The sequence below is a fragment of the Polyodon spathula genome, chromosome 16, assembly GCF_017654505.1.
Source record: "Polyodon spathula isolate WHYD16114869_AA chromosome 16, ASM1765450v1, whole genome shotgun sequence".
Taxonomy (NCBI): domain Eukaryota; kingdom Metazoa; phylum Chordata; class Actinopteri; order Acipenseriformes; family Polyodontidae; genus Polyodon; species Polyodon spathula.
In genome coordinates this window covers 13,496,594-13,520,067 of record NC_054549.1, presented here as the reverse complement: position 1 = coordinate 13,520,067, position 23,474 = coordinate 13,496,594, and the positions used below count along the sequence as shown (strand labels likewise).

Genomic DNA, 23,474 nt, shown 5'->3' with positions numbered 1-23,474 from the left:
CACTAGTGACCAGCTGTGTAAAGAAAAAGGAGATTATGTTTTTTACTACTTGAGTTAATATGTGTTTGTGCAACGTTTGAAGGAACCCTTTCAAATTCATATTTAAGCAAGCTGCAGGAAGCCTCGAACAAGAGAAGCTGCCCCCTACTGCTTGAGAACTGAGAATCAGTGCACATTACCAACTCATTAAATAAAACGCAAGACGCTCCGTAGCTACAGTGTGACAACAAAGACTTTTGAAGATGTTATATGATGAGCCTAGGGCGGGCACACAAAAGAGCTGGAGGTCCCTGGTGTTATTTTGCACATGAATCTTGAAATCTGACACCAAAAACTCCATTCCATGTTTTTGTACGAATCAAAAATCTAAAACATATTTGTTTTCATTAAAATATTTAGCTCCATTGCATGCAGGTAAATAATTAGAAGGTTTCAAATATCAAATTCTGTGAATTTAGCATACTGGAAAACAATGCGTATTTGGAAATTAAGAATTATTGTTATTTTTTTTTTTTTTTTAATTATAAATAATGTGTCCAAACAAATGGTTAACAGAAATATTATAAAGGCAAAAACAAACAAACAAACCAAAAAAAAAACAGATACAGTAAAACAAGAAACTGGACAGACTCAATTAATAGTTTTGTTTCGCAATCAACTGAGCGGACAATCTCGACAACAGTCGGTGTTGATTAGACACAATTAATCTCTTAATCTCTTAAAGGAATAGCACATCAAACGCGTTCTCGAGTTTTACAGTGCACCCCGGGTCTCTGTTTGGTTATCTATGCACCTTTAAGAACTCGGTAACATGCAATACAATATGGTAATTGGGCGGGTAGTTGGGCGGTACGGGATAGCAGCTGGGAGCTATTTGTACCATGTGACTGAAGGAAGCACGTCGTTTCTTTTTCTCGCTAGCAGCCATCGTCGTCATCATCTCACTTAATTGAAATCCATTCTGAAAAGAAATAGAATTAAAAAGCGGAAAAACCCGGACTGGTCATGGACAGTCACGGGAATAACCCAAGGGAATGATCTTTATTTTTATTTTTTTGCTTCCGTTTACTGTTTTCATCCCCCACAGTTGATTCAGGTGAAGTAAAACGCTCTTTATTTTGTATTATGATATATAAATGTTGTTTTATTTTCACTTTTTTTTTTAAGTGTGTACCTTTAAGAATTTGATTGGTTTTGCACCAAAGCCAGTGAGAAACTAACTGGGTTAGCCCAGTCGGAGAGACAAAAAAAAAAAAAAAAAAAAAAATGTGGAAATTGTATCGGTGTTTTAGGTGTGTAGAATTATACTCTGCAAAACCATTAAACGCATCGTAATGTGTGTTACCGTTTTAAAGAAACTATTTACCACACCTATTTTTGTCTCGTAAAAAAATATGTTTTTGTTCATGGTTATAACTTTAAGAACATCTGGAATTTCTTTGTAGAACCGCGCATTTTTTAAAGTAGGTTATTTTACTGCTTTTGATTCTGACTGACTTGTCGTAACTAAGGGGGGACAGTGGTGTGTTTTGCAGCCGAGGTAAAGAGAGCAACAGGGAGGCTATACTCTTAATATATTAGTAATGTACAAGACACACGAAGCCTCGTAAACAGCGATAGGGCTGTCGCCAATATCGAGCACCGTGCACAATTGTGCGTGGACGCTTTTCAAAACGGATAACGTTTTGTGTGTTTTTTGATGTCGTTTTTATTTTAGTCTTTTGAAATCCGCTTTGTGTTTGCAGCTTGGCGTGAAGTACTTTCGTTCTGAAAAAACCAGACGTGTCGAATTGCAACGTTACATCCTTGTGTTTCATAAGATCGAGCTTTGTGTAAAACTAAAGCAACATTCAAACCACTGAACACGTTAACCCTTTACCATAGTTACTTTAGTTTGTGTCATTATTCCACTGGTAACAGTTAATATGACTGCGTAACAATATTTTTTGGCCCTTGTGACCTAACGTTGCAGGATACTGCATTCGCTACATCGTGTTAGTTTAGTTTCAGTGTGTATATTTGAAGCAGTTACAGTACATCCTATATAGATCGCGTTGCAATAGCGAACACAAACTTTTAAGGTGGGTGCATTTGGGTCCTGTCTGACTGTACTGTTACAATTACTGCTGAAATGTGCATGGCTTGCATATTGAGCGTGAGTTTAGCAGCTGATTCAGTATTTAAATCAAGGCGGTGTGCGCATAATTTAACGGTATTAATGCTACTCTAAAGGTCACTGAAAACAACCAAATTGCTTCACGGATCAACGCGAACTTTAATATTGATAAAGGACATCACAGTATTACCTGGACGCTAGAACAAATTGAGAGTGGATGCAGGTATCTGAAGAATCCTTTCAAAGCTTCGGTTTAACAAAATGCATATAACTTGAATTACGTGTGTTTTTTGCATGTTTTAATAGTATGGTTGACATACTACAGTTTGTATAGTAGTTTCAATACCCCCTTTCCGTATGCAGAGACCACTCCTGAGTCCCGTTTTAAATATCAATTCTATCCGCTACAGGCTGGCTTCAGTGGCAGTTTACTGTAATATACATTGTCTGGGTGAGAGGCTCAGTGTTTATTTCGAGCCCTTGGCTGCTGGCATTCTCTCCCCCTGCTTTCTCTTGCCTACTATAAATAGCCTGTTTTTGGAGGCGAGACTGGCAGGGTCGCACCGTGAAGAGGCATTTAACACGCCAGTTATAAGTGATAAAATATTTCTGATGCAAGAAACGAGAACTTATCCAAACATTGTGGCCAGTGAGAAGGGAGGGGAGATCCGCTAGGAGGCAGGATTTTTCTCATCTCGTTTGCTTTGCTCTTTCTGAAATGTAGTTTAATAAGAACTAGGGTTTTCATAGAAAACGTTAATTTTTAATAATTACAGTAAATATAAAGGCGACTGGGTAGTCTGTGTTGCATGTTTTAGATGTTTATTAAATTACCCGATATCTGTTGGTTTAGTCTTTCACTGTTCTCATTCCTGTAGCTAGATCTCAGTAACCACCTTCCTCCCTATTTACCACAGTGCTTTGTGTTCCTAACTGTTACCTTAGAACAGTAATGCACATCCTTGCAACTTTCACTCCCTAATCGCTGTATGAACTAATTGACCAGCCACATTCTTGTGTGTTGGTTTATGGAACAAAATCCCCTGAATGCATTAGCTACTGTACAGCTTGGAGTACAGAGCTGACCTAACATGTTGTTGGTTTAGTTATTGTGCTCAACTTCTGCATTTTGAACAGATCTGTCATGTACTGTACTTTTAAAATTGTATTTCATAATCCTTTCAATGACTATTCCCCTCCCAAAATTGGTTCCTGAAACTTGTTTATTTTTGCGGTCACTGTAGCATTTAGCAATACCCTCCCACTCAATGTATAGTTTCCCTTATCGGGTTTCGACCGCTCCTGTGCTACAGAGATGTGCTGCCGTTCATTGAAGCTGCGTGGATGTCGTGCCATCCCTTCATTGCTTGATTTTCACCTCGGATGTCTAAGGAGTTGATCGGGATTAGGGAGGGAATTGCTTTGTTTAATCTGGCAGCATGCTACTCGAAACACGGCAAACTCTTCTAATCCATCTGGGTGATCGGCTAATCCTGGAGCTTTCTCAAGTGTTTTAGCTTTGCAGAATACTGGCTAACAATAAGTTGTGCATCCAATGTGTAAATTATTCTTAATAGAAAAATACAATGCTGTGCAATTCAGGAATTGAGTGTTAAACTATAGGCAATGTTTTTGACTCTTGCGTCAAGGTATGGTTTTGTTTTTATTAAATCTTGGTAACATGTTTTTGCCCAAGGGAATGAGCGGTAGCAGTAGTATTTGATTAAATATGTATTTCTCTGTGTGTGTGTGTGTCACGCTGTTAGTTGGAAAGTGAGCTAACCATGTTGACTTTGGATTCCAATGTTGTACACTCAGAACTGGGCAAGGTGAATGTGAGGCTTGTAGTGAGTAAATGAACACCCTCCTGCCTGTTCACCTGCGATTAGCATGTGGAAATGTAACCTGTCACGACAGTAAATTAACCTGATAACAGTAAGTATTTTTACTGTTCAGTTCCATATTCAGGCCATTTCAAAGTTGGCATTGCGTGCTCGGTAGTGTGTTCTAAATATGCACTCTGAGCATTTAAGCTGCCACGGCCAAAGAAGTTTTAAACTAGAATAGAATTCTTTCTGTCCCCCTTTTTGTTTTATACAAATGAAAATTTAATGAATTTTCTAGCCTGGAACCCGACTTGACTCCTGTCTGCTCTGACAGGTGAGTCCTTAAGATTGAACTGGGTCAGGCCTCTAGTGGGTTTGATGGTTTAATGACACATCCACTATTACTTGTGGCTCTGATATAGAGGTTACTAAGGGCCGTCAAGCAGGCACAGTCTTCTCATGTTAAGAGTCCTCTCTTTGTCTTACTGAACCCGCAAGTGCTAAGATTCTACAGTGGTTTAATTGCACCACACAAGGACATTATTGGTCTTCCGGTAACTTCTATGAAGGTGATTTCTGTTCACTCAGATCCGCTCTTTACAAGGAGGGATTTGGGGAAGGGGTGGACAAAACTAAACGATGGTATTGCTTTACGATGAGGTCAAATTATTTTATATGTAAGTTCAGGTGTGTTATTAATTTAAGGGAGGAAGGGTCAAGTTATTAATCAAGTGTGTGTATATAGTCTTGTCAACTAAACTTGATGCTCAAAGAAAATCCATGAACTACAGTGCTTTAATTGAAATTAGCAATGTTGATGGCTTTCCTACCGGTGTGGTGGTATGATTTCAGTTGACTAGTAGAAAATGCTGCCAATTTTAATTAAGGCTTTCCAGGCTCCTGTTGAAGGAATACCGCTATTTGAGTGGAAGTTCCAGGGAAGCTTAGACTTTCATTTACCATTTTTGAAATGGTGTGGGGAAGAGCGTCCTGCAGGATATGGTTTGCTTTATTTTTTATTTATTTTATTTAGGAAAAGATATTTGGGTTTGTTTGCAAATGATTGTTCCAAATGGGGTTGCTTCATACCTGACCAGCTGACCCAAATATGTAGGTGCAGTATGTGTGTCTGTCTGTGATGCATGCCGTTTCCAGAATGTGCTTCCAATAATTCTACTATGGGGTGCTGGACAACTAAAATGGTATGGCTCTATAAATTAAATCTCGTGTGTCAGTCGGAAAGGCTAAGAAGTTAAGTCAAATGTAGTTTGACATGTTCAGCAGGCTTCTGTGTGTTGGATGTTTTTCCATGTAGCAGGTTTCTGGCTGGAGTGCTGCGTTGTTGAATTAGCCCTGTTCAAGTCTCTCCAGAAAACCTGACTCGTGTCTGTGGGTTCCTAGGGTTTGCAGTGTCATGCTGACACGCTGCTGCACTGCATACAGGATTGAAGCGCATTCTGTACTGGGACCCAAGGTTAAATAAAGTTGTTATGAACTGACCAGGATTCTGTAATTGGGTGGTTTTTTTTGTCTTTTTATTGTAGACTGCACTAAAGTGAACTCTGGGGAAAGCAGCACAAGGCAGTGGTTTGTTTTAGATTTTTGAACTGGTTGGTAGCTTCTAAAGAGCGTATTTGCTCGGCTGTCTGTCAGACTTGCCGCATCATGTCCTCAAATGCTACTTGTAGAAAGAAGAGATTTGCATCTGGCAGGAGCTTTTTAAACTGTCTTCAGCTTACTTGGTAAAGCGCACTGCATGTATGTACACTTCAATATGCATTAACCTTTTTATTCTCCTTCAGGGAGGCTTGGTTATATTTTTCTATTTGTCCCATAAACCTTCCTTTTTGGCTACGCAGACTACTCGAAACAGGTAGCATGTTTCTAGTTTTTTAAACTGATCTGTGTGTACTTGAGCAGGGCTCTGACAGTTGCGGTGTCTATAGAGGTTTTTTTATTATATAGGCCTGCTCTTCCAGGAATTGTGTGTGGAGGAAGGGTGCACTCCGCCTCAGTTGCGTGCTCTGCAGCAGATCAGTGTGCAGATATTGCTGCTAGTTGTCTTCAGAGATCAAACTCCCAGCTGGGTGATTTTAAATGTGTAGACATGGAGCCAGGCCAGGGATACACTATTGATTCAGATGCTAAACAAAGATCAGTTCTGACCCCTTAATGTGCCTTAAGGACACAAGTAATGTGTTTTGTTTTTTTTTTGTGTGTGTGTGGAGGGTCATGTTCATGCAGTACAGTATGTTATTTGCTTTTTGGGGTTTCGCACTGTAACTTCTTGCCTTTAACTATTTCTCTTAAAGCCCCAGACGGTGAGAGTCATTTAAATTGTGAGACGTGCACATGGGGTTACACAGAATTTGGTTTTGGGAAGTTGCTTACGGGATTCTCAATTGCTGGCATAGTGGATTAATTTGTGAGTGTGCCAGCATGACCATCTGTCGGCGCTGTCTGAACGCTGTTCATTTAAATATCCGTGCGCCTGTCTGACACACGCAGACTCTGCTGATAGATGCAGAGGCATTCAAGATTATGATCCCACTTAGTGGAGGGGTCACTTCCTCGCTAACCTGGATGACTGATCGTCTCAAACTGCTGTTGGAAGGCACAGCTTGGGCTTAAAGCCAACAATGCATATCATTGAGTTAAAGGATTGACAAGGTCTGTCCTGTATAGAAAAAACATATTGGCTTTGAGTTTAACTTGTCGGATGATTTAACTTTTTCATGAGATGCATGTGGTCCCAGAGCAAGCATCTGAAGTCCTGAACACATCCTCCCCCCCCCGCCACCATTAACATACCTTTTTGATCATGCATAAATGCTTTTAGTTCAGGTTGAAAGAGAACAGATGCAGGCTGTTGGAGTTCATCCATTTCTACTGACATCAATTTCCAAACATTAGCTCAAAGTCTTAAGCAGCACCTGTGTGAATCGCTGTACTGTATGTGAGTAGCTCTTTTCACCCGTAGACTTACATAATGGGTGTTTTTAATGCGGCTTGCCGGTTGAACTGTGGCTTATTGTAGCAACTGATCTAGGAATAAAGTCTCCTTTTCCCCAGATGTCAACTGAACGAGTGTGAATTGATGTTGAAGTAACTGAATTGACCTCCTGCGGTCCAGTAAAAACAAGCTGCACATGATGACTCTTTTAGTATAAAAGAATCCAAGGTGGTATTCATGATGTGGCAGGCTGGTATCTATATTGAACCTGTGTTTGAGTAGCGGTTCACTTAAATATATATTCCCGCTCTGTATCACTTTCCAAACCTGGCTTTATTAAATAAATGCAGCTGCTTTTTGGTACTGCTGTGGTAGCTGCTACACAGCCCCATCTTTGTGACCTGTGTTTATACAGTAGGGATTCTAATTGCAGTGACATTCCTCCCAGCTTCTGCACACATTGCTTTTGGAAAGTGCAGGGGTTCACTTGCAAACCTGTTTCTGAAGTCTTCTTGCTTGAACTCAAACCTGCAGTGTTTTCCCTCTTGAGGTTTCATTTTAGCGAGGCATGATCTACCCCTCAAACTCTGCACAGATACAGTACAAACATGCATTGTTTGAATCGGTGTCCTTACTGTGCACATTTTCTACCTGCAAGTAATGGCTGTGTGTGTGAGATTTGACAGCACAACTCCTCCAAGGGCAACAATGGCAAGATGGGTTAGTGGGGTGTTGATGCAGTTCTTTACTAACACTTGGCTGTTTTAATTATCCTTCTCTACAGTAACTTCTAACCACCCCAACTTGATGGTTAACACACAAGGCTGGTAGTTTGAGAAATGCTGTGGTAAATTATGTACATATACTCTGTGGCATTGAAGTCTGACTTTCGTTTAAATATGCTGTGGTTTGTAAAGGGGAGTACAGTACATTCTTGGCCTGTCTAGCTAGCAGGAAGAAACTTCACCAGAAACCGGACCTGTCAAACTCAAAACTTCATTTGGAGCTGGATTACTTGCTGCCTATTCCATACGAATGGGACCCCAGTGGCTTTGCGTGCCAGAGGCCTCCGCTGCACTGCCGCTCTGGGATTTAAGGGGGGAAATGTCACTTAATGAAGGCTTTGGGAGGCACTGGTATAAAACTCCACTGAATTCGTTGCACTGGTACAGCTGGTTCTTCTATTAAACCACAGTGACTCCTTGTGAGCGGGTTTTTGGGTAGGAGGGGGAAGTTCTCTAGCAAGATATTTATTCTGAAAGCCAGTTTGGTTGGCTGTCTTCCCTGCTGCTTTTAGCAGGGTTTTTTTCTAACCAGCTACAGTGCTTCAGGGCCAAAAGGTAATCCTGGGAACAGAATTATCCAGCATATCCATCTATAACGAGTTTATAATTCTGTGGCCAATATTTTCTATTTCAATAGGCTGTAAAGGAACATCAATTGATTTTATATAAATGTGCCTGGGTCTATAACTTGATTACAGTTGAATTGTATGGCTACTCAGAACCAGTGGGTGTTCACCCCCCCCCTGTAGTTTTTCTCTTTTGCCATGAAACCAGGATATTGAAGGGTGGCCATTTTAAAAAGAAACAAACTCTTTCCACAGCAGTTGAATAATTGGTGCAGAGGTGCACTGTGTTTGTGGTCTAATATTGACTCGGGTGTACGTCCTACAATGTACAAAGCAAGACTTTAATTCATAGCTCACGAGCAGCTTTTACGAATATTGGTCTAGGGGAGGAGAAGTGGGATGTTTTTAAATTGGCACAGTGAAGTCTCCCCTACAGTCTGATGTACAGGGGTTTTGCAAAAGCCCTGCTATAGTGAGTATAAAATTGATTTGGACCGAGGTGGCGGAAGCTTTTGCTCCCTTTGACTGGTATACACAATCTCTTCCTTATGCTCCGATTTCATGCCAAAGGGAGCCCAACAAATGCTTGAAATTGCTGCCAGTCTTGGATGTTCTTTTGGAGTGACCTCGCTGGTGTTGAGATTCCACATTCTACGCGCCATGCAGGGAGCTCGGAATGTGCCACCCTGGTGATGGCAAAGGGAACTCTGCTGGCTTTACCCGGTGCAGGACCGCAGAGGCTTTGGGGCTAAGCAGGTACAGCTTTATTGCTTGTAAAGACTTGTCATTTTATTCTTGCATGCACCAATTGTGTTCTTTTGGCAGGTTAATTTACAGGCGCTAGATTACTTCTGCATTGTTCGTCAGACAACAGCGAAACTGATACAAATGATTTGTCTGCCAGCTTTTCGCCCAAATGATCCTTCATGGTTTTAAACCTCCATGCATTTATTTGACTTTCCTAATTCAGTAACCACAAATATGGCAGAAGTTCTCACCTGCTATATCCCATGTCCTGCACCTTCCTCTGCAGACATTCTGCTGTGAAATCAAGGAGGTGGTGTTTAAGTGGTGAATTTTTTCATTCTAACTGGTGGTTCATGGTCCTCTTGCAAAAACGCCCAATGACATGAATTCTTTTAAATCTGGGGAATTTCAAACTTGGTAATGTTAACCCCTACAGCTTCAGTAATGCTTAGTGTTCTGTGCTAAGCAATGGAAACAAAGCGTGATGGATCAAAGGGTAAACGGGGCTTTGTAATGGGCCCTTTTGTTTAACTTCAGTGCTGTGGCAAGGCTTTCTTGCTGCTTAAACCCTTTCCCATTAGAAGTGGTTAGACAAGCACACCTGCTGGTTTCTACTTTCTTAGAGAGGGGGAATATTGTGGTTAAGTTGAACAGCTTTTGCATAAAGCGTCTTGTCTCTGTCAAAAAATAAGAGCGCACAAATTTGCATACAATTTCCATCCCTGGAAATGTAAAATGCCAATCCAAATAGGTTAGTCAAAGTTTGAGTCCTGTACACTTCTGGAAACGCATGCATTAAAAACACATGCTCTCTAAGATGAATTGAGTACATAGGAATAATTACTCCTATAGGGCTAAATGAATCATTTTAGAAGCGGTAAGCTTGCTTTCTTTTTTTTTTTTTATTGCTACATTAGTAGCTCGACATCTATTTTTGTCGCTTCTTGCAAAAGAGTGAAACTTCTCTATTACAACAGTTTTGCGTTGCCACAAGGCTGTGGAAGTATTGCGGTATACATTGAATTGCTCAAATGTATTTGGTGGGGTAATGTTTGTAAGTGCATGATTTAAGTCCGTGTTCATAGTTGGTGTTCCTGGATTCAAGGAGCATGGATTGTAAGAATGAATCTGTAAACCAGGCGGGTATGTGATGTTTCAGTCTAGCAGTGTTCAGTGTACCCTGGCAGGAGATGGGGCATGTTTAGATTACACAGCGCCCAATTGGGACCACAACATGAAACACTGGCACTAGTGTTCTTTTCCAGACATCTTACCAGCGGGAAGGAAACAAATTGACTTGAACTGCTGTCTGCTTTTTTGGATTCGTTTTTACAAAGTGCTTCTCATTGGGAGGTCAGATTGATTTAAGATCGTGTCTATCTCAAGCAGTTAAACTTTTGCATTCTGTTTTCTGCTGTTCAAATGGAAACCACCACTTCTCCTTTTCCATTAAATCTGCAACTACAGATCCCTGGCTGAGGGCATGACAACTGTCCTTATGGTTTGCAGTCTGCTAGATTAAGGGCTTGGTGGCTTACAGTACTTTTTATTCTTATGCAATTTACTTTAACTGTCTGTGCAAGCTTGCACTAAAACAAAACATTGGTGACTTTATCCTGACACCCACTGATTGACTTGCTGGGCAGTGTTGCCAAGGAGAGAGGAGTCATTTAACCAGTCTAGTCAGTGGGTGAGTTTCACTAAGTGTAGTTTTAGACTTTTCGTTCTTGGTGCAAACCGCTTTCTATAGTAGTGCGAGGAGAGGGGGGGGGTGACACTCTGACTGTGGAGATGTAAAATGCTTTATCTGGTTGACCAGGTGTGTCTGAAACTGAACTAGAGCAAATCAATTTGACTCTGCAACATTTTGGTAAAAGCTTAATTTCCTAGGCGCATGGTGCTTGGTTTCTGTGGTTTCTGAAGCTGGGGGAGGGTGTGCTAATTAAGAATAAAATGAAGCACTAATTTTTCAATTGGCTTTTTCAGAATCATTGTCTTGTTAGTTGCCCCCTGCACATAGTTAATTATCTTAGACACTTGGTGCATTCTGCCTATTTCAAGGTAATACTTCAGATATTGTCTTTTTGGTTCCATGCAGAATTTAAAAGGCAGTGTTGGTACAGAGTGAAAACTTTTGAATCTGCTTTTAAGAGTCATCCTACCTGACCCAGTAGTTGAGTCATTATCAGTATAAAATGTAACCTGACTGCCATGTTCGTAGCCATTGCCCAATAACTGATTTTTAGGTATTGCTTCCTGTTGGGCAGTAATAAGTATTCATTTCTTTCTGTTTGTGTAAAATAAGTGACTTGCATACAAGTAAGGTGAAACAAACTCCACCAAGTTGGAGTATTTGAACACATGGCTAATATTGAAAACAATACGGTCTTAAGAATACACTGACTGCTGCTTTTACTTTAATGCTTCCGTTCCTTGAGTAACAGAGGCACTGAACTAATTTAAACACCCCACCCTTTGAACTGTGCTGGTGTCTGGTATGCATTAACAAATCCTTTTGTGGAGGTTGTTGATTTGTGTGACAACTAGTTTGTCTAGAACGGGTGCATTTTTACTAACTGCAAGGAGTTAAGGCTGGAGGAATGTGTGGCTGTCTGGAAGGTTCAGTAGCCTGTTGGTAACCCAGAATGCCATGTTCTGCCTGATCGCTTGATCCTAGATCACTTTGGAGTGTGGTGGGGAAACTTGCAAAATAGAAGTTTAATTTTGTTTTCAGAGGTTGGTTTGGTTTTGCTGTTCTTGAATTGCTGATCCTGCATACTTTAACTTTACTGATCACTTTCTCATGTTCAGATTATTCAAAATGCCAGAAATACTTTTGGTGCATCGATTTCTGGTATGATTTTTAGAACGAATTGACATCCAATTCCTTATCCCTTTTTTTTTTTTTTTTTTTTTTTTTTTTTTAAGGAGTTCTTTGCTTTTGCTCCATTTGTATCTTGCTGAATTCTCCCATACAATCCCTGGCTGTATACTGCGCTCACAGCATGGCAGTTAATGTGACTTGAACAATTTTAAAATGCATACCAGGGTGAAAGGACATTCTCGTACTTAATCTTAGGAAATCCCTACCACCATTGGGCAGACGAGCAGGATCTGTTCCTGTTTTAAAACACTTTTCAAACCAGACAGGTTTTCAAAACTAATTTCCTGGTACATTTCCTGAAGGTTACACCCTTAGTGTTAAATGTGACGAGTGTTTTGAGAGGACCTGATCTTGAAAGGTGCTATATAAGTGCAGTGTTTTCCTTATACCTGACCTGAGCAACTTTGGTGCCCAATGATTTGATAACTTTTAAATGGAGATTGTTGCATGCAGTTTTGTGATGTGTCTATTTCTTATTGCTCACATTTTTGTAGGGCTTTGCTTGTCTTGGTAAATCTGTGTAACAAGAATATAGCACTGGAAACTGAATCCTGATCCACGATGTGAAGAGCTCCTGTCTGGTATTGAATGTACACTGCAGGAATGTCATTGTTTTACCAGAATTCAGTCTCGAGTGTTCTGCACTACAAGCTCCTCCTGGGCTGTATCTGCCTCTGGAAACTAAGTGACTGTCCTGTTTTTTCTACAGCGGTTGTGAATGTCTGTTTGGTTTCTTTCCTGCGTGTACTGTCAGAGTAGGAGAAAAGGAACGGTTCTGAAGGAGGTTATTTCAGACCTGCTTTGTGCAGGTGGTCCCTTCTGCCTGTGAAATGCTTTCATGTGTTTTTGATTTTTTGGGTACGTGTATGCAGAAACTTTTCCTGTGCAAGCAACAAGAGAGCGGACTAGTCTATCCTTTCAGCTGAGGTATGGTAAACAATCTGAATCTGTAGAAAGGAGACTGCTTCAAAACCGATGCTGCTGAGGTCATTTCAGTGCAGAACCTTTTGCTCTGTACAGATTAGTGCAGCAAATAAATATTTGATCTGAAGTAGTTCATAAACATTGTATGCTTTTAATCTCCAACTCGCTGATGCTCCTGTTTTTTTTTTTTTTTTTCCCCCAAAGCTTAAGATATTTTAGATCCTAGTTAAGATACTGACATACATACTTACAGAGACTTGCCTGTCCTGAAATAATGACTCATGAAATGCTGAGATTTCTTGGCTTGTACCCCTTTGGACTGCCAGCCAAACTTTGCCAGTTATGGTTGCCTTTAAAAGGATGCAGCTGATTTTACCCCCTCCCCTTTTTTTGTTTCCGGCCAGACATTTTAATATTGCTTTTCCTGTTCTCTTCAGACTAGACCAGGCCTTTTTAAAGGAAATGGTCGTGTGTGTTCTGAACCCAAATTCACTGAAAGTGAACTGAAGCAGTCCAGGTGCTGCATTGATGGCTACGTCAAGCAGAGCATAGAGTTAAAACAGCTGCTCTCTTCACTGGATGCATGGCTCCTGTCTAGAATTCCAAATGCCCCTTCACAATCCTTTTCTTAACAGGATAATTAATAGGAAAATAGACTTGTGATTGTACAGCTGCTGTCCAGGATTTAATTTGCTTTCTGGTTTTACCTGTAGTAACCTTTTAATAATCCACCCCACAACTACTGTATGTGTATAACACTTTCTTTAGTGTTGTCTTATCTTGTGAACCTAGGTTGGAATTCCAGTGGCATATTTTGATTGACAGTTAATAGCATTTTATTGTACATCTAGTCCTGGTTTAGGGAACAGGGTAAAGGTTGGTTATCTAATAATTAACTAGCATTTGTTTTTTTTCTCTCTACAGTCTCTCTCTAGGTGATTATTGACTGGCCCCCTCTTTGACCCAGTGTCCTAGCAACCTGCACAGAACTTGCTGACGACCACCAACTGATTTTGGAGGATAAGGTGGTGGAGGCGGAGTTACTGGCTTTTATAGGGGAGAAGTGGGCAGCTTGAACATGGGGCAGAAAGTTCCAGGAGGGATTAAGACTGTTGATATGAGGGACCCGGCTTTCAGACCGCTCAAGCTTGAGCTGCAGGCTCTTGACTACACTAAGCCTGCACGATTGGACATGCTTTTAGACATGCCGCCTGTTCCTCACTCTGTGCAGCTACTGCACTCGTGGAACAACGACGATCGCTCCTTAAACATCTTTGTAAAAGAAGAAAACCAGTTAATATTTCACCGGCATCCGGTGGCACAGAGCACAGATGGGATCAGAGGTAAAGTAGGGTACACCAGAGGACTTCACGTGTGGGAGATCTGCTGGGCAATGCGACAGAGAGGCACGCATGCGGTTGTGGGAGTTGCAACGTCGGAAGCTCCTTTGCATTCGGTAGGATACACGGCACTAGTCGGGAATAACCACGAATCCTGGGGCTGGGATCTCGGGAGGAACAAACTGTGTCACGACGGCAAGAGTCAACCATGTAAAACGTACCCAGCTTTCCTGGAACCCGACGAGACCTTCATTGTACCAGATTCCTTGTTGGTGGTGTTGGACATGGACGAGGGGACACTCAGTTTCATTGTGGACGGACAGTATTTAGGAGTCGCTTTTGCAGGACTGAAGGGTAAAAAACTCCACCCTGTAGTAAGTGCTGTCTGGGGACACTGTGAAATCCGAATTCGTTACATAAATGGACTTGATCGTAAGTATTCGAGAGCATTGCTCTGACTGAATTGTATGCATATAATTTCCAGGGGTGGGGTGGTCATTCTATCTCCTAGCCAGGGCCTGCATTACTCCAGATGGAAGTACAAACTGCAACACGATTAAGTAAATTCCAACACTTTTCCGCTTAAGGGGGAGACGGTTATACTTTTCTGTTTGTGGCGTTTAGACTTTTTTTTTATCCTGTACATTGTGTTCTCCAGTGCATGTTTCAGGCACCAGATAGCTTCTGACTTTCAGATTTAATACAGTAATCTAGAATCCTTTACAGAAAGGAACCTCTAACTAAACTGCTGACCTTGGGCACACTGCTTGCTCATCACTGGGTAGGGCCTTGTAGTCTGTCTGGTGCAGCTGTGCTTGGGTTGAATTTGAATCCAGTTTTGCTAAAGTCTGTTACCACACACACACACACTCTGTGGTCCCCTGCCTATAGTCTTTCAAGGGCTGAAGTGGCTAAATGCTCCTTTTAAAGGAGCTTTCTTAATTGGATTACCAGTGTATGATGCTCTGTAATCTAAAGGGTGCTGCTCTGGCTAATTCAGTTTCTTGATGTGATGTGCAGTAGAAAAAGCAGATTTAAATTCAGAAGATAATTGGTGTAGAAGCAAATACACTGCATTTTAAAATCCTACTCCTTTATAGACTTTTTCAAGCAGTAAAGGTATGGTTTAAATAAACTGCTTGCAAAGCATGTAAAAAAAAAGCAGCAGCATAAACATGGCATACAGCTTTAAATCAGTTTGAAATTCTACTTGATATTGGGTAAGGGTTGTGAAATAGATTGCATTGTCAGCCTGACATGGTGACCCTTCACTGGGTCAGATTTAAGTTGGTCTGATGTAAGCGTTGTGCAGCACTCCTGTTCAGAAGGGACAGGAATACTGGCCTCTGGAACTAACAGTTCTCTGAAATTACTCCATTTGCAAGTTGGCTGGGGGGGACGCTAGTTTCAAGGAGTATGTGCTTAGCAGCCTTGTGCACTTTGACCCAGGTATTTCACAATAGCGTTTGGTAGAAGTTGCCCCTGAACGTGTGGGTTCTCTTTTTTTGTGTGGCAGGTTTGGTCGGGTCTTTTTGTACTTGAACTCTTTTTAACGCTGTACAGTAATTGAGGCATTGTCTGGAGGGGAGAAACTAAATTGGTTTGGTGCTCACCTTTACAGCTTGAAATGGGGTGTTTGTTTATGAGAATTTTTTTAATGATTACTTGGTGCCACCAAGATCCAACCAATTTTGTTTTTAACCAAGAAAAGTCGTTTTTGGGGCATTGCACTCATGATGTCATTTCTATATAGAAAGCCAGCACCCAGTAGTTTTTAAAGAGAAATGACATACCTGTTTTACTGTGATTAACAAATAGCCGCCTTGGCCACAGAGAGAGCTCTGCAATCATGTTTGGATGTAAATAACCGTGCCAACCACAGCTTTTAGGATTATTTGTTGCAATCAATATTAACAAAGCCCAGCATTGTGCTGTGACCTCCTTTTTTTTTAAATGGTTTTGGGTGGGGTGCATGTAAGGATAAGGTGTAAACCAACAGGCTAGGTTATGCTTGTTGCAGGATGTAAGATTTAGTAGGTAATTTTTTTATTTCTCAATTCTAGGCCTTGGTTTTTCAATACAAAGCTTAATTCTGGAACAGAGGTAAAACCAATGATACGCAGTACAGAATGTAACCACATACAATCTTGAAACATTACTGTAGGTTTAACCCTACTGGACCCTTCAGCGCCGTCAGGTGAGCTTGATGAGACGGTCAAGAGTACATGGGTTTAAATACAAGCCGAAGCCTGACACCTTGTCTATGGGAACCTGCATGTTGGGTGTGATGGTGTTTTAACAGCTATGCCCCAATCTGCTCTATATAGGGGAAATGGCACCTCAAACCAGGGTCTTCCACCCGTGTTCAAAGGGTACGCTAAACTTCCAAGTAACCAGATCTTGTATTGTTTCCCCAGACAGACTAGGCCTTTGCTGGTGTTTGAGATTAGTGGGGAGAGAATAAGGATTTATTCCTCCTTACTATAACGAGCATGTAAAATGGTCACAATTTTAATACAATGTTTAACATTTTACAATGCAGTGTTTATGATGCATGGTCATGTAAAGGCTAATCTATTTTTAAACAGTCATTTGTAACGCCCTGTGGCAAAGTGGTTGGTAAGGGGAACAGATGTCGCGGTGATGCGGTGCAGGAGTGATGAACAGACAACAGTGATTCAGTGAATAAGTGCTTTATTGCTCTTTTCCAGGTCTGGCGACCGTCAGAAATAATAAATCCCCGGCAATACACAACAATGGGTAAAGCACAGGGATAATGAAAACAAGGGCACAGTCCTGAACAAAAACAACGGTACGGTCACCAGTCCTGGGTGATCGAAAACGTGCAGGTGCTCAGTGCAGTGGTGCTCCGGATAGTGCTCTCCTTTCGACAGCTCCGGAGATGTGCGTTAACTGTCTAGTGCTGAATACAAAAACAGACAGTTACACGGACAGACACAACAATACAAAACACAAACACAATCCACTCTGAGAGCTCCTCTCTCAGTCCTTCTCTCTCTCCAATCGTTTAACCCAAACGAAGGAGAAGATCAGCGTTACCCTGGCCCCTATATGTAATCCCGCATGATATCGAGATAAACGGTTGCAGCTGCCTTATTACTTGCAGCTGCCTCTCGTTTACCTTTCAAATCAATACGGTCTTACAACAGAGTCGCGCTTCCCTCCAGGCTGACCCATTTCCCTGACCCGGAAACGAACTGTCAGGCCAGCCCTTCCAGATACTTTTCCTCCCGTTCTTTAGCGCCTTCACAGGTCGGGAGGAAGATTCATCACCAGAACTCATCTTTCCGTCACACGCCCATAATTGGGAAATATTGGTATTCTGCAAATGTCCCTACCAATCTCTCTCCCTCTCTATAGGGAACTCCAGGGGTGAGCTGAGAGGCTGTGAGCATGGGCTGGTCTGTTTTAGGTTGGGTGGCAGGGGTCTCAAACTCCAGTTCTTAACTTCTCAATTAACCGAATTGATCCAGTGGGTTGTTTTTTTGTTTGTTTTATACAGTTGATTTTTTAAAAAGCACTTGATTCATGGTACACTACCATGAAAGAGTCCTGAAGAGAAGTGCTTAATTGTGTCCCATGTAATCAAATTTGGACGAATAGAAGTAATTGAGAGTTCAGGTGGAATGAAAGCCTCAAGATACTGCAGCCCCTCCAGGAACCTGGTTTGAGACCCCGGGTTGGAGGTGCTGTTGCTCATTCATATAGCAAGCTTAACTGAAGATTGAAAATAAATGAAAGCATGCTACTGTGAACAGTGGTCCTGTTTGTGCATACAACACTAACCAAAGCACTTTTTTTTTTTTCTCTAAACAGTGAATTTAATTTATTATTTCATAGAAACATTGAAATTGGCTTCACACCACCAGTTTCAGTACAAATACTGGAATGCAATGAAAACGATACTGCTTGAAGAACAGAAACAAATTTGACTTGCTTTTGGAACGTTTTGGTTCATCAACTTGCGTCTCCTCCTGTTTTTAAAGATTGTTTTGCAGTTTTAACATGTCAAACACTTGCTGTATATTGAGTTATAATGTAGTTTAGTTTATTGGCTGGGGAGGGCTGTGTTATGTTTGTGCCCTTGGCTGTGATATTATTTTTTTAAAACATTGATTGATTCTGGGGAAAGCTGGAGCCTTTGCTTGTCCCTCTCTTTAGCGTTCATGTTGGATTGAACTCTTTCAAATCGTCGGCGTCTTCCAAAAGTGTATTAAACCATTTTGCAAGGTCAGTGGTGTGCGAACCCAAAGCATTACAAAATACCATGGTTATCTGTACGCTGAAGGAACATTATATGGAATATCAAGCTTTGAGCATTTTCTGTCTATGAAACCTTTAGTTTAACGGATATGCTGATAAGTTCATGCATGGTAAACCATTTGAATGCATTGCTCCAGCTTTTGAATATTCCATTCTGTTCAATGCAAGTGCCAAACTGGGAGCATTTGTTATGTGCTATAAAATTACAAATGAAATGCTGTTTCTAAATGAGATTTGGCAGTGACTACAGTTCTTGTAATATTTAAGAAATGTAATTGCTCTCTTGGGTAATCCAAAGATCTTTTCAAAGACATGCTTACTGTTGGTGGCTCTCAATGTAGATATTGGGTATAATGCACTGCATGTTGATTTAACTTGACAAGACACATTTCTCTTGGGGTGTAAAGGTTTAAAGTGAGCAAAGCAAACACTACGAATAGATGCCTTCTATTTACACAGTTTGCTGATTTAGAAGATAAATGGCATTTTGCATTTAATGAATATTTAACAAGTTTATTTACAATCCCCAGAGCTCAATAAATAATTAACCTTGACCGGAGCGACTGATGAGAATTATTTATGGCAAAGTGCTTGTCTGGTGGGGTGCTGCGTAATTTAAGTTTTCTAACCTGTATTGATACTGCAGTATATTCCAGAGTCAGATGTGTGCATTGCTCTAAGATTTACATTTTAGATACAGTTCTTCTGAAGAAGAGGGAAGGGGGGTGATTGAGCTGAATGTTCTAGGATGTTACTTTTGGCTTTGATCACCTCAGCACAGCCCATTACCGGGTAACTTTGGAAAAGGGTTATCGCTCCTACAATTGCACTGTAAACAGTGAAAGCCTTCATGTTTGCTTAGTGCAGCATTGAGTGGGAGTTCTGATCCCTGGCAGGCTTCCCTTATCATGAAGGTTGAGCACACAATACTTAAAGGCTGTGAACCCATTGTGATGCTGCCTGCAACAGTCATTGATGCACTTTTGTTGGAGAGGACTTGACTGTAGTACTGTGTAGAGTCGTGATTATTCCAGAAGTGGGCTAATGCCTATACTCCAGAAGTACTGAACATTGGAAACGGTGCATCCATCAGTTAGTTTGGTTACTGGTTTGCCATCGACAATTTCAACAGGAACAAACTGAGCACCTGTTGAACTAGTGTTTTGCTGTTGAGACTCCCAGAATATAAGGCAGACATTTTACCAAAGAATTTGTAATGCCCCCTTGCCTGTAATCTCTTTGTGTGCCTTGGGATATATTGCACTGAAATTACTGTACTTTCCTGAGCATCCCAACCCCTTTACTTCAGCATCGGTTCTCTAGTGTAGTACAAGGTCTGTATATCAGATTTGTCTCTACTATCAAACTTGAGTTATGTGACATTGCTTCAAGGGACAAACGCTGGCTCTGCTCTCCATAGTGCGGTTTGTAAGAACTGCTTTAGACTTGACAGCCAAGGGCTTATTGTCTAGTCCCCATGACCGTGCCCTATTAAATCTTAGTCACTCTTATGACATGTACACCCTGCCTTCCAAGACACAGTGTGACACATGGTAAATTCAATCCTGTCACTATGTTGTAAGATAAGATGTGTCATGAACACTTGGCTGGCTGGTGATTTTTATCAGCACATTTCCTACTTAATGGTGTTTTTGAAAGCCTAACAAAGGCTTAGTGTCTAGTAAGTGGCCAGATGTTTGTCAGATTCACGATAATAAGATGGGCAGTCACTATCAATTACTGTAGTGATGCTGTATGTGGGGGAGGGGGGATACATCTACTGGAATTGTAATGGTACAGTACATTCAGGATGCAGGTGTTTTGCTATTTGGAGGCAGTAGAAACAGTAAACCTGCAGGATTGTTTAGCTGCATGAGATCGGAGCTTGGCAGTCTCAGTCCACTGGCAGATGTGCTCTAATTCCAAGGTTGATGTGCACAAATCCAGGCGAATCTCCCATAACGAACAAAGTGTATGATGCATAGTCTTAGTATTTTGAAACCGCCACTAGCACCTTTTTGGGAGGCGGTGCATAGATCAGGTCTGTCCAGTCAGTCGTGGAGGGCCATTCCACTTGGTTTAACAGAAATGATAAACAGGTTATTCAACTGTGCTGCAAAGAGGTTGAGGCTGTGAGGATTTATGTGCATAAATTAACACTGACCTAGAAAGACCATGACCAAAATGGTGCCATTCTCTATCAAACCTGCTTTTATCTGAAGCACAACTTTGTACTTTTGTGATCCCTATCTTAGTAAATGCTGGAAGCTTGCATCACTGCTTTCAGTTGAAAGCTTTGACATTTTGCTTGCCTGTAGCATCCTTCTAGACTGTGGTGCAGTGTTGTGTATATCAATTCAACCAGGGTAGTTTTGAAGTGCTGGGTATAGATCTAGGCATTGTGAAATGCTGCTACTTTAAAAGGTTTTGAACGATTGCAGCCTGATTTTCTTGTATTAGGAACCCATTAACTAACTGGTAATTGCTATAGTTTTTTAAAAAGGAGCACTATCCTTGACCCGAAGTATAGAGTACTCCCGATCAAGCTACCAGCTGTGCTTCTCTCCCATGGTTACTTAACCCAACCCTGCATTTTGAGAGAACAAAGGTTGTACTGAGTTTGCTGCCTTATTAACAAGCCTAAAACCATTATCTTATGTTTAACTCACCCTTGCTCTCTCTGTTCTTGCAGCTGAACCACTGCCACTGCTGGACCTCTCTCGTCGTTCGGTGCGGGTCGCCCTTGGGAAGGAACGCTTGAATGAAATCCATGCACTCCCCTTGCCAGCGTCCCTTAAGAACTATCTACTCTACCAATGATTTGGAGTGCCTGTGGTAGAACCAGCTGGGCTGTGCGGGAGACAGGCACCAGAAGCCGCTGTCCCTCTGATTTGCTTGTCGTCTTTTAACCAGGTCCATGGTGACTTCCCACCTCTTCAGCCTATTTATTTGCTCATTGGCCGTTCGTTGCTAGAAACATCACTCGAACTGCTACTTTTCCTTGTCTTCCTGTATTTTAGTTCTTGTCATGGCTTGCTCAAACATATGGATCCTTTTTTTTTTTTTTTAAACAAATTTGGGCTTGACAGTTAACTGCTGTAGAGCCTGAAAACAGAACTAGATGGCATCCATGTCTCTTTGTAACTGAGAAATGGGTTGCTAAGATTCCAGTTTTGGGGGTGGAGGGTACATTTTATCACCTTTTTTTAAATAGGGCTAATTTTATTTGTGGGGTGTCATTTTTATAATCCATTGAGAAACCAGGTGGACTGTTTGCAATGTGTTTTTGTGGATTCCTGTCAATGAGTAGTTGGTTAGCGTCTATCGATATGGTTCTGCTGTTTTTAATGGTCCTTTCAAACCTCTTGGTGCATTCTCGAATGGTAGAGTTGCCTCCCTGTTTTTTAGCTGATTTGAGCTTTTAGAAAGCCTACTAGTCCTTCAAATTCAGTTTAATTTTTTGAACACATGCTCCTAGTTCCAGAAAGTTTTTGCCAAGTAGTTCTGCTTATTGCTTTGTGTTGCGTGGAACTCCAAAAATATTGCCCAATTTGGAAGTCATGTGGCTTGGCTTTATTGGAACAGCCAGTGCAGATAGACCAGAGTTGAGGAATTTCTTCCAGGTTGTATGAAACTCCCAGTCTGACTAATTCTAGGGGCATGAACACCAATGGAAAGACTGGAAAAGGAGCTTCTCAAAATGAATATTGTTTTGCTCTGTGAGCTCATTGGGTCACCCACAGCGCCATGTTGGCTTTTGCAATATCCAAGCTCTCTAAGAGGCAGGGCGTTGTATTGACTAGTTTAAAGAAGTCTCATTCAGGGACTTGATGCCTCGGAAGTAGTCCCATGATTCTGGTATGCTGCAGGGCTCTGCAATGCCCAACTTTGTTTTGGAATGCAAGTTATTTTTTTTTCCTTATGGTGCCTGTGTGGCGGACACTACAACTAACTCGTCAATCAGGAATCCTTCTGCCCTATCTTTTTAATTTTTAAAAATAAATCGAGCACACTTGGATGTTCTGGCATGACACTTAAATGAAAAGGAATTTTGCTATCAATTTGTTTTTAACTGTGCCTGTAAAGAAGTGCAAGGTTTTTAATTTTGGCACAAAGGATTTAAGTTTTTATATATGTCCAGCTGCTGCAGAGTGAGAATGCCCCTTTCTGCAAGGGTCCAGAATGGTTCAGCAACAAGATATTTGATTCTTGGGTCCAAAAAACAAACTTTTTATTCCTGTCCTGCAGACCTTATTAATTAACTGTCCCAGGGAGCAGGTGATTAAGTTGCACACATGATCTTTGTATGTATCTTTGTTGTATTGTCACCACTGTGAATCCTCTTTGTCCAGTTGCGATGCTTGTACACAGTCCTGATTTTCTGGGTCTTTAATCAGTTTACTCATTTTCCAGGCCTGTACAGTTGGATCTTTAATTTCCTTTTTATTATATGCTGTAGATAATGTTTGTAACTACCTAATAAAGTTTATTAAGTTAACACTGGACTCTGTCAATGAAGTGGAAATATTGATGCAATGGGAGTTTTTTTATTAAGGTAGGGGTAGTCGGAATGGGTTGGTTGTAATCTACAGAGTATTCAGTCTGCAGTTATGATTCCCTCCAATCTATTCTGAAATGGGGACGCGTAATGTAATGCAAAGCTGGTGTACTGTAAGGTGTTCGTTTAATGAACTCCTAAACTAGATTTTGCAAGGTAGTACACTAGGGGAATGAGAGCAAGGTAAATGGTACAGTAAATTTCTTATTGTAAAGTGTACAATTCTTTAACCAAATGAGGTGTTTAAGTTGCTCAAGCAATGACTTTGCTACATTGCGAAAAGTAATGTTGCAAACTAATTGATTTTATTTTTTTTCGGCTTTGAATTCTGATCCTAAAATCTGTGTAGAAGCCGTTCATGCATTGTTCTGTATTGAGATAGAAGGCTCTGTAATGCTTTCCAGATGACCGCAGCAGAATAAGGTATTTAACAATTCCAGAATGTACGGTATTGTGTAAGGGCAACGCTGGGACATGTTCTGAAAGAACTT

The 23,474-nt window shown here is 41.1% G+C and overlaps 1 protein-coding gene across 6 annotated transcripts; it reads left to right on the top strand.

Annotated features, from left to right (window-relative positions):
- The first annotated feature begins 871 nt into the window (after window positions 1-871).
- On the top strand, window positions 872-22,923 carry LOC121328675 (SPRY domain-containing SOCS box protein 1). Of its 6 annotated transcripts, none has more exons than XM_041273600.1 (3): window positions 872-1,096; window positions 13,726-14,573; window positions 21,118-22,923. In XM_041273600.1, the coding sequence occupies exons 2-3, from the start codon at window positions 13,880-13,882 to the stop codon at window positions 21,243-21,245; spliced, it is 822 nt and encodes a 273-aa protein (XP_041129534.1). In that variant the 5' UTR covers window positions 872-1,096; window positions 13,726-13,879; the 3' UTR covers window positions 21,246-22,923. The 6 variants fall into 6 exon arrangements, with proteins under 6 accessions (XP_041129534.1, XP_041129535.1, XP_041129540.1 ...); XM_041273601.1 differs by lacking the exon at window positions 872-1,096 and adding an exon at window positions 3,487-3,765; XM_041273606.1 differs by lacking the exon at window positions 872-1,096 and adding an exon at window positions 8,779-9,002.
- Window positions 22,924-23,474: the final 551 nt, after the last annotated feature.

Excerpts from the sequence above, each read along its gene's own strand:
- LOC121328675 (XM_041273600.1), top strand. The coding sequence starts at position 13,880 with ATGGGGCAGAAAGTTCCAGGAGGGATTAAGACTGTTGATATGAGGGAC. Across the intron at positions 14,574-21,117 it reads TTACATAAATGGACTTGATC|CTGAACCACTGCCACTGCTG; the intron begins GTAAGTATTCGA and ends CTGTTCTTGCAG.